At 43.7% G+C, this 14,658-nt stretch overlaps 1 protein-coding gene across 1 annotated transcript in view; it reads right to left on the bottom strand.

Annotated features, from left to right (window-relative positions):
- Positions 1-14,658, bottom strand: part of SMG6 (SMG6 nonsense mediated mRNA decay factor) — a 303,380-nt gene that overhangs the window by 137,061 nt on the left and 151,661 nt on the right. Inside the window, exons 11-12 of the mRNA XM_049782046.1 lie at positions 11,342-11,458; positions 9,212-9,380 (exon numbers count right to left, since the gene is read on the bottom strand). Of these exons, the coding sequence (XP_049638003.1) occupies positions 9,212-9,380; positions 11,342-11,458 (286 nt within the window). The remainder of the gene's footprint in view (positions 1-9,211; positions 9,381-11,341; positions 11,459-14,658) is intronic.

Genomic DNA, 14,658 nt, shown 5'->3' with positions numbered 1-14,658 from the left:
GATGGTGGTTCGAATCCCGGCATCCCATATGGTCCACCGAGCCTGCCAGGAGCGATTTCTGAGCATAGAGCCAGGAATAACCCCTGAGCGCTGCCGGGTGTGGACCCCCCCCCAAAAAAAAAAACCAAACAAACAAACAATAAAAAGAAACTACAGGGAATCTTCCAGATTCCACCAAGATACAAAGAAGAGATAGAGGTGTCAGAGACCACTGTTCATGGAGTTAAGTCATGGGCAGCAAGAAACCATTCTCCAAGAATAACAAGAGCGTATTAAATGGCAACTGAAGAATATAAAGTTCAGTTAAAAATGATCCCTTCTGCCTTTCTAGTTTATACAAACAAGTCAACATGGGCTCTTGAAAGAGTGCCCGACAAATTAATTCTCTCCAATAGGGTAAATCCAATTCTGAAGCTCAGTCATTCTACACTATTCTAAGAATATCAACTTCATATTCTAAGCAGTGCAGCTGGAGCTCAATTGCCAAAGCAGGTCAGAATAACCTCATTCCCATATTTCTCAAGTATAGGAGCACCTCTACTATGCCTCTCTCAACATCTATCAAGGTCAGTGCCTCATTTGATTTCAATTCTCTCAAGCTATATTCCTATGGATACCCTCTGTCACATCAATATGGTATGTTAAACCCATCAGCACTCTGTTTGGGAAAAAGCTGCCCCCAGGGGACCTCGACATCTCCACAGCATGAGTGAAGTCCTCAGTGGCCTCCCTGGTGCGGATTCTCACGGTTCCTGCCTCTCAGAATTTTCAGTTGTAACCACTCCAACACATCTTCTTAGTTTAGCACACACTAGACCCAAATAACCTCAGTCCAAAGCTGGAAAGTACTCTCCATGGGGTCAGCTGTACCCTATTGGGGTCAGATTAAAGTCTTAGGCCAACACCCTTTCTTCTCACAAGGAGTCCTTTGGGAGAAGTGGGGAGGGGAAAGAGAGTCCTATCGTGGGAGAGAACACGTGCACCCTACACTCAGCACTTGGAAGAAGAGGAACCCCTTGGTGCCAGGCTGTGGTGCTGACGCCCGGACCCGGAGCCAGGCAGACGGGGTGAGGAGCCAGGGTAGCAAAGGGGCTTCCCACAGTCACCACCACTTCCTTCAGGGAAGTGCTGATGGACTATTACTTACTGACCTCCTAAAATGCCCTTTTAGGGAAGATGTATTAAGTGTCCTTGAAGGGGTGCTGATTAGACTTGGGGTTAGTTTTTATTTCAAAGTTGTCCTATAAGGATGAGCAGATGAGCTGTTTTCTGAACTTCAGATTTTCTTTCTTGTCTACTGGATCAATACACATAGGCTCCCTGAGCAAATAAACTTATTGCAGATCCTGAACATATCTCTGTGACAGTACCACAGAGAGCTCCCTATAAGAATTACACCATGTTCTATAGACTATACAAGACAAACCATGGAAAGGCAGCAAGTCCAGGAATTTCTGGAGCCTTTTTAAAAAAAAAAACAAAAAACAAAAAAAAAAACAGTGTTCCAATCCAACAGTGTGATAAATGCATCTGAGCTACAATTAGGAAGATATATAGCATCAGAATGCGAAGGTCTGGGCAGCCTGGTGAAACGCGGGCTCTCCAGAGCCCCAGCTATGTTTCCCATTATGTAACCCTGGTCATGGGCAGACAGCCAGACTCCAAATGAAAAAGAGACTCTGGCTTGGCACTGGTTCTATTTTCCTATCCTCATTCGGGGTCAACGCAGTGTCATACAGCTGCAGAGAAAGCTCTGGGGATTAAACCTGGGAAAACCTCCAAGACCAGGACCTGGGTTCAAGTACCAGCTGAAAGCAATAAACCAACTGCCACAGCTGGGCTAGGTTTGGATGTTCTCAAAGTCCCCTGACTCTTTCACTTACTGAGAACTAGAGATCAAGATGAGGGAAAATTTGGCTTCAGCAGAGAGTATGAAATGAGGTAGGTTGTCCTACTGCCCTAGCCTTGCCAAAGGTCCTGGGATACAAGGGGTCACTCTGCTCAAGCTCTTGGAAGCTTGTTGCTCTGTTCCTCTGCATCACCTGACATTCACAACTTTCCTCATGCTTACTTAGTAAAGTGGAAAGCAGCTGTCTCTCCTTTCTAACAAGAGCCTTAAGAAAAAACTGGGATCTGTGCTCTTCTTTCAAGCACCCATCAGTACATGGTCCCTGGAAATATGGTACTTAGTCTATTTACAATAGTCTATATAGGCAAAGTGCTTTACACTAACTTCTACAGTACCCCAAGACAACTTTACACCCCTGCTATAGTCTCTGTATCAAAATCCCCTGGAATATAAAGCCACTCTCTTATAACTCCAAACAGCTACAAATGGGAAATCAATTCATTTCCAACTCTGGCACAGATACCAACTAATAAGTTACACAAATAGGTCTAAAATCCTCTCATTACCACCCTGTAGTGTCAGTGATGCTCTGTCATACTAAGTATGCCATATATGTTAAAGTGGTTGATCCAAGAGCATAAATTTGGCCAGAAAATGAAATGGGAAAAGAGAGAACCAAGGAGACTAATTATAAATTTTTGAATTTAGGAAAGTGAAAGATACTTTAAAGTATTGCTTTAACTGTATTAGGAAAGAAGATACAATATTTAAAAGATAGAACAAGTGAAAGGAACATTTTAAGAATGAAATAAGAGAGCAAATGTGGCAGGGAGACAAGTTGACAGTGGAGGTTTCTAGAGAACAAATTAACTGAAACATAGGCGATCTAGCCATTTCCTTCCTAGTCTCCTGAGAGTGTTCTAAACCCTCCCCAAAATGAAGATCAGCAAAGGACCCAGAGAGTGTCAGAGGGATTATTGTTCTGACATCCACAGAGCTATCTGGAGTATGTTATTCCCTATAGCTTTAAAAGGCTCCAGGCCATGGGGTATATAGCTCAGCAGTAGATAGAGTAAGAGTGAGGCCCTGGATTTGATAGATTGAAAAAGGAAAAGAAAAGAAACAAAAGGCTGGAGAGATAGCATGGAGGTAAGGCACTTGCCTTATGTGCAGAAGGACGGTGGTTTGAATCCCGGTATCCCATATGGTCCCCTAGACCATATGCCTGGAACAATTTCTGAGTGTAGAGTCAAGAGTAACCCCTGAGCGCTGCCGGGTATGACCCAAAAACCAAAAAAAGAGAGGAGAGAGGAGAAAGAGAGGAGAGAGAAAAAAAGGAGGGGAGAGAGAGAGAGAGAGAGACAGAGACAGAGAGAGACAGAGACAGAGACAGAGAGACAGAGACAGACAGAGACAGAGAGACAGGGACAGAGAAAGAGACAGAGACAGAGAGACAGAGAACAAAATAAAAGGGAGGGGAGGACTTTACAGTATGAAAGAACATGGGATTTATATAAGATACAACCAGAGTCACCCTATTTTGTGAACTTCTCAATCATATTTATTTAGTTACTGTTATACAGGCAACCAAAAATGAAGGTAAATTTATATTCTACTTTTCCGCAGTGTGTGGATCTGAAGGTTATGATGTGAGTGGTGATCAGGCCAGATTTATACTCTACTCTATCCAACCGTGGTAGAGATATCACACCACAGTGGATCCATCCAGCTCCACATCAACGAGGCCCCTCTTTATGTTTAAACTTTCATTCCAGATAACTAGCTGATCTTACCAGCTGAGAGACAGCACAGAAGGGGAGTCTATTCTCTACAAAAATGATTTTTCTAGACTAGACTACCTTTGTTAGATAGTAAATAGTGCCCACAAATACAGGAATTAGTTTAATGGGTAGATTCAGCATTATTCAGTGAGGGTTACTTTCCCTGTGAAGAAAAGTCTGAAAAACAAGCAAATCTCATTCAAGTGTCCCAACCCCCTCTGTCTCTGTAGCCCAGGAGGTGAAGCCCAGCTGAGATAGCCACAGTTTGGACCACGTGCCCAACTGCAGACTGAGCCCTTGCCCAAAGATGGGCAGCAACTCACATAAGCCGGCAATGGGCCATTTGCTGCAGCATCCAAAGAGAAAACAGACTCAGCACTTCAAGCAAATGAGGCCCAGCACTTCCTGTGTGAGCTTTCTTTCCATTTCCTCAGCCAAACAAAGTTGAAGGGAGTGAGACACTGGATGAAGGGACATGGGCTGCCTATAGATGAGAGTTAGCAGGCCTCATATCCCTGGCTTATGTGGGTAAACAGGCTGAACCAGAGGTACTTAAGTACCTTTGGTTATGAGGCAAGGTGAGTTAAGGAAGGCTGAAGCCTCTGATACACAAATAGACTGTGTTCTCATTCTCCAAGAGGAAGAAAAAATTTTCTGTGACTCCTGCATATGCTCAGAAGCAGTGGCTTCAGAGAATTGGGAGAGCTGAGCACTTTCTTTGTCATTTATTTTATAAAACTGCAAGTTGCTGACTCAATCTGAAAGGCTTGAGCTATACAAGTCTCCTCCCTCTCTTCTCTTCTTCTTCCCTCTCCTCCCATCCTCCCCCCTCCCATTACTCCTGGTAGGCACGAGTGACCATATGAGATGCCAGATCAAACCTGGGTCATCCGCGTGCAATGCAAACACCCTACCCACTGTACTATAGCTCTGGCCCCTGTACATGTTAAGTTAACTCTTTGGGGAACAAAATGGAAAATGACTGGCCTTGGTCAGCAGATTAATCTGTTCCTTTGTGTAGTTCCAATGTCCAGCAATTAAGATCAAATGGCCTCAGTCTTTAGTGTATTTTGGAAATCTAGAAGAAAGGTTCATAGGAAGGATGCAGAGAATTGTTCAATACCTTGAGTATCTCCCACTTAGAGCTAAAGATGGGGAAGAATGGAAAAAATGGAATTAACTGGGGCTGGAGTAGTGGTGTAGGACGTAAGACATCTGCCTTGCGTGCACCAGCCCAGGACAGACTGCGGTTTGATCCCCTGGCATCATCCCATGTGGTCCCCCAAGTCAGGGACGATTTCTGAGCGCATAGCCAGAAGTAACCCCTGAGCGTCACCAGGTGTAGCCCAAAAACAAAAACAGGAATTAATAGTTTGGAAGGTACTTCTTGGGATGAGGAACAAGTAAATTAATCTGAGGAAGGACAGCAGGAAGAATAAGACTACAATCTACGCAGAACTATCTATCACTAATGGCCTAAATTTTGTTGCAGTCTTTCCTCTCCAGGTCACTCATAAGTCTAGAAGATTCAGAAGGGTTGGCCCTATGCCCAGAGAAACATACCTTTTTATTCTCTAGAAATAGTAGCAAAAGCTGAAGTCTCTATACTCTATTATCCAGCATTTCCTCCACTTCCTCCCTTCCAGAGAAACTCACTGGGAAAAGTGATGATACGCTGGGTATAGAAGAGTGTTTCGAGACAAACAAACAAACAACACACACACACACACACACACACACACACACACACACACACACACACAGGAGATGAATTTTGTGTGCACTAGACCTGACAGATCACATTAAAGAGAAAGGGGAGAAGAAGGGAAAGGGATAAAAAATAGAAACACAGTAAGGGAAAGTCAACAGAGTTGGCCAGAGGTGACAGGTATAACATTAAGACACTACTGTGTACGCACAATTGGACATTAATGCAGAACAGAATGAGCATAAGGGAACATGGATATAGATCAGCAATCTTTTTCTGTAATGGCTTAGTAAATATTTTAGGTTTTTGCTGACCATACAATGTCTATTGCAACAGTTTAACTTTCCTATTACACTAGGAAAGCAGCCATAAAAAAATGTCAACAAATAAGCATGGCTACTTTTCAATATGAGTTAATGTACACTGAAATTGACTTCTATTTAAATTTCTTCAGGAGTCTTGAGATACTATTCCTTAACTTTTCAAAAACTGTAACTATTTTGTAGTTCACTGTTTGCTAACCCCTGACACAGACACAAAAAAGGCAGAAGCAGATAAGAGAGGTAGACAAGATAAAATGAGGCAAGGAAATAGGTAAGGAAGGCAGTAAGACAGAAATAACATTATCAGTGGTGGAAGATACAGGCAGACCTACATCCAAAGACAGTGAAAGACAACAGGGACAATGAACACAAACAGTTACTGAGGAGCATAGACCAACATATTTCCACAACACACAGTCACATATAGACCCAAGAACAGGATCAAAGTGAGCACTGACACAGAACCAGACAGACATGGGTATGAACAGAGAACTGGATACACAAGCACACATTTAAACTGACCCTTCATAAGGCTACATAAACCCTGTACAGAGACCCACAAAACCAAGGGTAAATGAGACACCACATGCACACATAAATTTGGATAGAGCACACATGGCAATATATACTTTGGGCATGCCAAAAGACTCGTATTAAGACCACACACACATACTCCAACAAAGATACTCAGATATGCACACAACAAGACTTAGGTTTACAGTGAGATACAAACCATATATAGACACAGACATAAGAAAAAGAAAAGGTCATCTATGGTTACATGACAGTATAAATATAACATGCCATAGAACTACACACAACTAACCTTAAACATACAGACTTAAATTGTGTGGGACCATATGTATTTTTGTTTTTATTTTTGTTTTTGGGTCACACCCGGCAGTGCTCAGGGGTTACTCCTGTCTCTACACTCAGAAATCACTCCTGGCAGACTCGGGGGACCATATGGGATGCTGGGATTCGACCACCGTCCTTCTGCATGCCAGGCAAACACCCTACCTCTATGCTATCTCTCTGGCCCACTATGTGTATTTCTTTTTTTTTTTTAAATGGTTTTTAGGTCACACCTGGCAGTGCTCAGAGTCTCTATACTCAGAAATCGCTCCTGGCAGGCTCTGGGACCATATGGGATGCCTGGATTTGAACCACCATCCTTCTGCATCTAAGGCAAACTCTAGCAGCCCAGGAGGTGATAGTGGGGGATATGGGTTGCAGGAAGGGAACAAAAAATTTTAAAAAATTTGCAAAATGGGGGCTGGAGAAAGAGTTCAAGGGTCAGGCCCCAAATCTGATACAAGTATTTCATGGCCCTCCAAGAAATATCAGATATATCCTAGTGGTCCCTAATCATTGGCAGTGTGGCTCCCACATAACTGGGTCCTAGAATTAACCTGTCCAGACCAGTTAACAAAGTACTGCAGGGCCCAGAGAGATAGCACAGCGGTGTTTGCCTTGCAAGCAGCCGATCCAGGACCTAAGGTGGTTGGTTCGAATCCTGGTGTCCCATATGGTCCCCCGTGACTGCCAGGAGCTATTTCTGAGCAGACAGCCAGGAGTAACCCCTGAGCAATGCCAGGTGTGGCCCAAAAACCAAAAACCAAACAAACAAACAAACAAACAAAAAACAAAGTACTGCAGAAAGTGGTCTTCTAAGAATTCTGAAAAAAAGGAGGCAAAAACCTCCTATTCTACTCAGTCATAAGAAAAGATAAAATCATGCAATTTGCTGCTAAGTTGATAGATCTAGAGCAGGGGTCTAAAACTCGCAACCCACAGGCCGTTTGTGGCTCTCCGTACAACATTTTGTTGCCCTACCCTAAAGGAATCTTTTTTTGTTTTGTTTTGTTTTCGTTGTTTGGGTCACACCAAGGTTTACTACTGACTTTGCACTCAAGGATCACCCCGACTTTGCCTCCTGCGGCCCACAGGTAAATTGAGTTTGAGACCCCTGATCTAGAGAGTATATTGCTAAGTAACGTTAAAGGGAGAAGACACAAAATAATTTCTCTTCTCTCATAATGTAAGATATAAAGAAACACAGTAGGGAATAACAAATGTCTAAAGGTAATAGAAACAAAGAACATGAGAACTGGTCTTCAGTAGGAAGCTTGCTACTGGGGTAGAAATTATAGGACAAGGAAGAGAATGTTAAAGTGATATGCATGGTACCATTAGTAACAGTATAATAAACCACAGAGCCTAAGAGAAAAAAAAAAAAAAGGACACTTCCAGAGGCAGGCAGGGGGTTGGGAGGGAAAAACAGTACATTGGTGAAGGAAGCGAGCACTGGTGAAGGGAATGGTGTATAAACATTGTATACCTGAAACCCAATCATGAATAACATTTTAATTCACAGTGATCCAATGAAAAATATAACAGAAATAAAACATGGCTAAAAATGATATGGTAAAATTTTAATTTTAGAGCTAGAGAGATCATACAGCAGGTGAGGGCCAGAGCAGTAACACAGTGGGGAGGGTGTTTGACTTGCACGCAACTAACCCAACCCGAGTTTGATCCCTGGCATCCCATATGGTGGTCTCTGGAGCCAACCAGGAGTGATTCCTGAGTGCAGAACCAGGAGTAACTAACCCCTGAGCGTCACTGGTGTGTGGGCCACAAAAGACACATACTTGCCCTTGTATGTGTCTGACTTGGGTTCAATTCCTGGTACCCATATTTTCCTGAGCCCTGATAGGCGTGATCCTTAAGTGCAGAGGCCATGAGTCAGTCCTAAACTGAGCAAGCATGGCCCAAAATAAAATAAAAATGTTATTTTAACTCAACTTCAATAAATTTTATTTTACACAAATATACAAATCTACACAGATATGCCCATTGCAATCCACAATGTCAGACAACAAATGTCAGACAGATACCAAGCTCAAGCACAGAGACAGCAGGTCGTAGCAGGGAACGCTAAAGAGACAGGGAATAAAATAAATAGTATAATACTGAGAGGTGGCTGCATTCACCTCCTCCTCCCATACTACACCATGAAAAGAAAGCAAGAGATAGAGTATGAGAGCACAAGAAGCAGTGGGAGGTAGCCTGAGGGGGTGCATAGAAGGAAAGAGGGTTGGAGATATGACTCAAGTAGTAAAACACATGCCTAGCATGTGTAAGGATCTGAGTCTCAACCCTGAGACCACAATTCACTGCTAGGTGTGGTCCATATTAAAATGTAAAAAAACAAAAGTGAAAGAGACAGACTCTCAAACACCCAGATTTAAGGGGAAACTGAAGATTACGAGTATTAATTTAACAGTATAGAATGAGAACACAAGAGCTAAGGGTTGGAAAATGAAAAAGCAAACCCTGGAGTGAGAAAAAAAAGAAGACGGAGGATGAGAATAGGCAAAATTAACCCAAATCATAAGAGAAAGAGAATGATTCAAGAAAGAGAAAATCTAAAAGTGTCAATGAGATGGGTGTGGGTAAAAGAGAAAAAAAAATGATGACTAGGGAACTATGGAAGCACAGGTGGGCTACAGACAGCAGTAGCAAAGGAAGGAGCAAGCTGACTCACTGTGAAGGCAGATCCAAGGCTGTGGGTGGAGGATTCCAGGTATCTGGGTAACCGAGCATCCAATCTGACCAAACTTTCACACTGGGGAGCAACTCCTTCAGGTCCGGGACAAAGGAAGATACCTTGATGTCATCTTGGTCATCCTCATCCTCAGGAGAGGACAGTTGAGCTGCAGAGGCAAAGGGTGAAAACTGGGCGTATGTCTGCTGTGGCCCCTGTGTGGGCCAGGGCGCTGGGTTGGCAGCAAACTCTTAGGGAAGGGAGACCAAGTCCACAGGAAAGCTGGGCCCAGAAGCGAAGGACAAGTGTCAGCACCTAAGAGGATTCTGAAAAGCAGGACAAAGAGAAAACGAGTGCACTGGGTTTGCTCCTGCAGACAGCTGTTACTACTTCACCTGTGGCCTGCTCTGGCCTCTCTAGCCCACCCTTTAGCTTTCCTCCAGCACAGAAGTAAGATGGCACCAGAGTTCTGGCCAAAATTATACAGCCTTAATTGGAGCTGAGGAAATACCAGATAAGCCCAAACTAAGGGCCCTTCTGCAAAATAAATGGTTTATATTCTTCAAAAAATGTCAAGGGTAGGCTGAAGAAAGAGCATAGAGATTAAGATGCAGCCACCTCAAGTACCATCCTCAGCACCATACCTGATTCCCTAAGCACCACCAAGAATGACCTGTGAACACAGAGTCGGGAATAGTCCCTGAGCACCATCAGGTGTGATTCAAAGACAAAAGTCAAGGTCATGAAAGACATAAGAGAATACTGGATCATTCCTGGCAGTGCTTAGAGTTGTTTACGAGGTACTGAGGATTGAATCCAAGGGTCGGCGTGAACAAGGCAACCGCACTACCTGCTGTGCTCTCTCTCCAGCCTCAAGAGTTCTTTTTTTTTTTTTTCTTTTGGGTCACATCCAGCACGCTCAGAGGTTACTCCTGGCTCTATGCTCAGAAATCGCCCCTGGCAGGTACGGGGGACCATATGGGATACCGGGATTCGAACCACTGTCCTTCTGCATGGAAGGCAAACGCCTTACCTCCATGCTATCTCGCTGGCCTCGCCTCAAGAGTTCTTAACATTATTATTATTATTATTATTATTATTATTATTATTATTATTATTATTATTATTTTATGTTTTGGTTTTTGGGCCACACCTGGAGGTGCTCAGGAGTTACTCCTGGCTCTCCGCTCAGAAATCATTCCTGGCTCGGGGGGAGGGAGTTATATGGGACGCTGGGGATCAAACCCAGGTCCATCCTGGGTTAGCCATGTGCAAGGCAAATGCTCTACCATTGTGCTACCAATCTGGCCCCTTAACATTATTTTTTTTTAGCTTTAAAATTAGTCTTATATTTTCTTTAAAAAGGTGTGTACGAGGGGCAGGAATGACACCCCAGCAAGCTAGGCATTTGCCTTGCACACAACTGGCCCAGGTTTGATCCCCAGCATTCCATATGGTCCCCTGAGCCACCAGGAGTGATTTCTGAGCACAGATCCAGAAGTAACCCCTGAGCGCCACACAGTGGCTCACCCCTCCCCCCCCCCCCAAAAAAAAGGTGCCCCAGAAACTGAAGGTTTTCATAAAGCTGATGTGTTTGGAGGGTGCTACAGAGGACTCACTCCTCAGTACTGAGGAGTTGAAAACTTCAGTCCTACCTCTAACTTCTCAGCAATCAGGCTTGGAATTCTAAGATCAGCTTTAAAGGATGTGGGACATCACTCAATCAAAGGGTTAAAAATATCCCAGGTATAATTCTCTACCCATCCATAACAGATCAGGACAAAGCAGTTATAACACTCATCAGGATGACAAAGAGAGACATGGGGATGGGGAAAGTCACAAAGAACCAAAACACATCCTTCATGAACAAAATGGAAAGATACTCTTCTTTGCTGATTGTTTGTTTATTTGTTTGTTTTTAAGTTGCAGGAACCCACAGAAGCTAATACGTACAAAGAAAAGCCTAACTTAAAGGGGGCACAACTATTTAGGTGAGCAAAAGGGAAACAGGGAAGAATGGAGAGTAGAGGAAGATGTTATTGAGAAAGCAGCACAGAATTCTGAGGCTTGTCTGAACAGGGCCTAAGTAGCTGCAGAGCCCACCAATCAGGAGGACCCTCAGCTGCTTACCTTTGGCAGACTCCTTAAGTAAGTAGGTGCAGCGTTGAACCAGGAGAGAAAACATGGCCAAGCCCAGGGCTGCGGCTTGCTCCTGAATCACAGAACGACACTCCTCGGAGAAGCAGTCTGAGGAGAGGCAAATACAGTCCTATTAGTAATTTGAGGGTCAAGGGCTATTTTCGCATCTAGATCATGCTACTGAGGTTCTTTACCTCATCTAAGATTGAGGGGAATAACATTCCTTCTCTAGGGGCCAGGAAGGTGGCGCTGGAGGTAAGGTGTCTGCCTTGCAAGTGCTAGCGTAGGACGAACCTCGGTTCGATCCCCCGGCGTCCCATATGGTCCCCCCAAGCCAGGGGCGATTTCTGAGCGCATAGCCAGGAGTAACCCCTGAGCGTCAAACGGGTGTGGCCCAAAAACCAAAACAAAAAAACAACACATTCCTTCTCTAGAGGTAGTTGTAATGCTAAATAAAATAATACATATAAAACACCCTGATACCAGGCATAAAACAAGCACTCAAAAATGTGACCACAGGGGCCCGGAGAGATAGCACAGTGGTGTTTGCCTTGCAAGCAGCCGATCCAGGACCAAAGGTGGTTGGTTTGAATCCCGGTGTCCCATATGGTCCCCCGTGCCTGCCAGGAGCTGTTTCTGAGCAGACAGCCAGGAGTAACCCCTGAACACCGCTGGGTGTGGCCCAAAAACAAAAACAAAAAACAAAAAAAAATGTGACCACGGGGGCCAGAGAGATGGCATGGAGGAAGGGTGTTTGCCTTGCATGCAGAAGGATGATGGTTCCAGTCCCGGCATCCTATATGGTGCCCCGAGCCTGCCAGGAGCGATTTCTGAGCGTAGAGCCAGGAGTAACCCCTGAGCGCTGCCGGGTGTGATCCCCCCCCCAAAAAAAAGTGACTATAAAGACTATATCACCCCAGCATCAGTTACCCTGCGGTGGGCAGTGTGAGTCAGAGCTATAGAAGCTACTTTTAGCTGCTTACTGATATTATACTATAGCAACAATAAGTCATATTTAATTAATATCTCTAAAATATAAAGAGCAGGATACAACCATCAGTGAAGACAGAAAATAAAAATTTTGAAGTTATCTTCTTGAGGAGGTTGAAAGCATGACAACCTGGGTTCAATCTCTGGCAACAAAACGCACTCTAAGAATGGCTGAGCATAGTCCTGGAGGCCTCACTAGCTAGCTGCTCCTGGTAATCCCTAGTATTTCAGGGTCTGAGCAGCAGCATATCCCTAAGACAGCATTGATCCAACAGCCTGGATGACCAAACATTGCCAGGACGGGCCACTATGATACCAAGCCCTGCTTATGAGGTATAAAAAAATAAGCTTCGTTCTTCCTGAGAACCCAAGACACTTAGAAATAACCTTTTTTTTTGGTTTTTCGGGCCACACCCATTTGATGCTCAGGAGTTACTCCTGGCTAAGCGCTCAGAAATTGCCCCTGGCTTGGGGGGACCATATGGGATGCCGGGGGATCGAACCTCGGTCCTTCCTTGGCTAGCACTAGCAAGGTAGACACCTTACCTCTAGCGCCACCTTGCTGGCCCGGAAATAACCTATTTTTAACTAATGAGTTGAATTTTAAATAAAACAGTGCAAGGTATATGATAAGCAGTCAGTTATTTTCTTTTTCTTTTTTAAAGCCAGTCAAATTGAGTAGTGGGGGAGGTTATATACCAACTTTTGTGATACTAACGTTAATAAGTTCTGATAAACCACTGCCATCGGACCAGCCTCAGTCAGCTATTTTTTGTTAAATTCTTTCCCCTTGAGCTAATAAAAAAAATCTGGAGGCAGAAAAGACAGGTAAAAGGACAGTGTGGTTCCCTGAGCAACACTGGAATAACCCAAAACCCACTCCCCCCAAATAAAAGGGAAGGAGAGAAAGGGAAAAAGAGGGGATGAAGAGGGTAGAAGATGATGATGTTTTAACATTTAATATCCCTTCCCCCTCACTTCCTTAACTTCACCAACTTCCTTCTAGCTACAGATCAGTGAAAGAAGCTCTTCTTTGGCAGAGGACACACACACATGCACACATGTACCTGCTATCTATGCCTACTTACTGTCAATGGCCCTCTCTGTAACTTAAACCCACAATTGAGAGGAACTGGTGACAAACAGAAGACAGTAGTCCAACCTGCTGCCTCAGAGAAAGTAACAACTAAATACTCCAAAATAAAATCAGAGCCTGGACTTGGGACTCTAGCAGCAGCTAATTTGGTAATTCCCTCTGTAATCCAGAGTTCTTGGAAGCTCCAAATGCCAAAAGGATAATTAGCCACATGTTTGATCTCTGTCCCTGCCTGAATTTTAACCTTGAAAGTCAATAGTGAGACCTCTTCACTGACACTAGTCTTGTCAATGAAGCCTAACTGAAGTCTTTACTCACGAGATGCTACACAACCACAGTCATTCCTAACTGTCTTCACCACAGGGAGCAAACATAATTGGAGTATACAAAAACAGCCCCAAACCACTTTAGGAAACCCTGGGGGTAAGAAGGAACAGGCTGCTGCTCAGTAGGCCCCAGCATATGAATAGCATCAGAGCAGCAATTCTTCTATTGTGGCTTTCCCACCATCCTTCCAGATGCCTGTTGGTCCCAAATGTCATCCTCCAACTTTCCAACTCAACTATGACAGTAACAATTCATATGTTTAGACTAGATCTCCACTCTGATTCTTTTGGTAAGGTCCTAAAACTCTAACAGACAAAATACAAGCATCTGAAAACTAAGACAAAGGAAGACAGAAAATTGGGAAGGAGAAGATAAGTAGCTATTCCACGAAAAGCTGCTTATTTTCCCAGACTCCTATCCATAGGCAGCAGCACTGTGCCACTCTAGTCCAAGCTTCTGTTAGCACTGTCAGCAGCTTGACTCACTGGTAAAGGGAGGGGTGGCGGTGTTCTTTTTATGACTGAAACCCAACTACAAACATGTTTGTAATCATGGTGATTAAATAAAGATATTAAAAAAAAAAAAGAGGAGTAAGTTCAGAATAGTGTTAAGATGAGTAGAGGCACATCCTGGTAGTTGACACACTAAATACACAATACTGTCTCTCATCAATGGGGCATCTTGGTCAGAAGTTATCTAAATACAGAAGGGACAAAGGAGTCTATCTGAGCTCTATGAGCCTGCTATTTTAAGAAGCACAATGCTACAATATGCTCTTGTTTACCTGCACAAATTAGTAAGATGTAGCGTAGAGAGATTACTTTTACCAAACTCACTTATATTTTTATGACAAATGACCTTCTCAGGATAGATTCTTAGAGTTCCAGAGTTCAAG

The sequence above is a fragment of the Suncus etruscus genome, chromosome 1 (genome assembly GCF_024139225.1).
Source record: "Suncus etruscus isolate mSunEtr1 chromosome 1, mSunEtr1.pri.cur, whole genome shotgun sequence".
Classification (NCBI taxonomy): Eukaryota; Metazoa; Chordata; class Mammalia; order Eulipotyphla; family Soricidae; genus Suncus; species Suncus etruscus.
The sequence above is the reverse complement of the archived record's forward strand: the minus strand, read 5'-3'. Positions and strand labels throughout refer to the sequence as shown.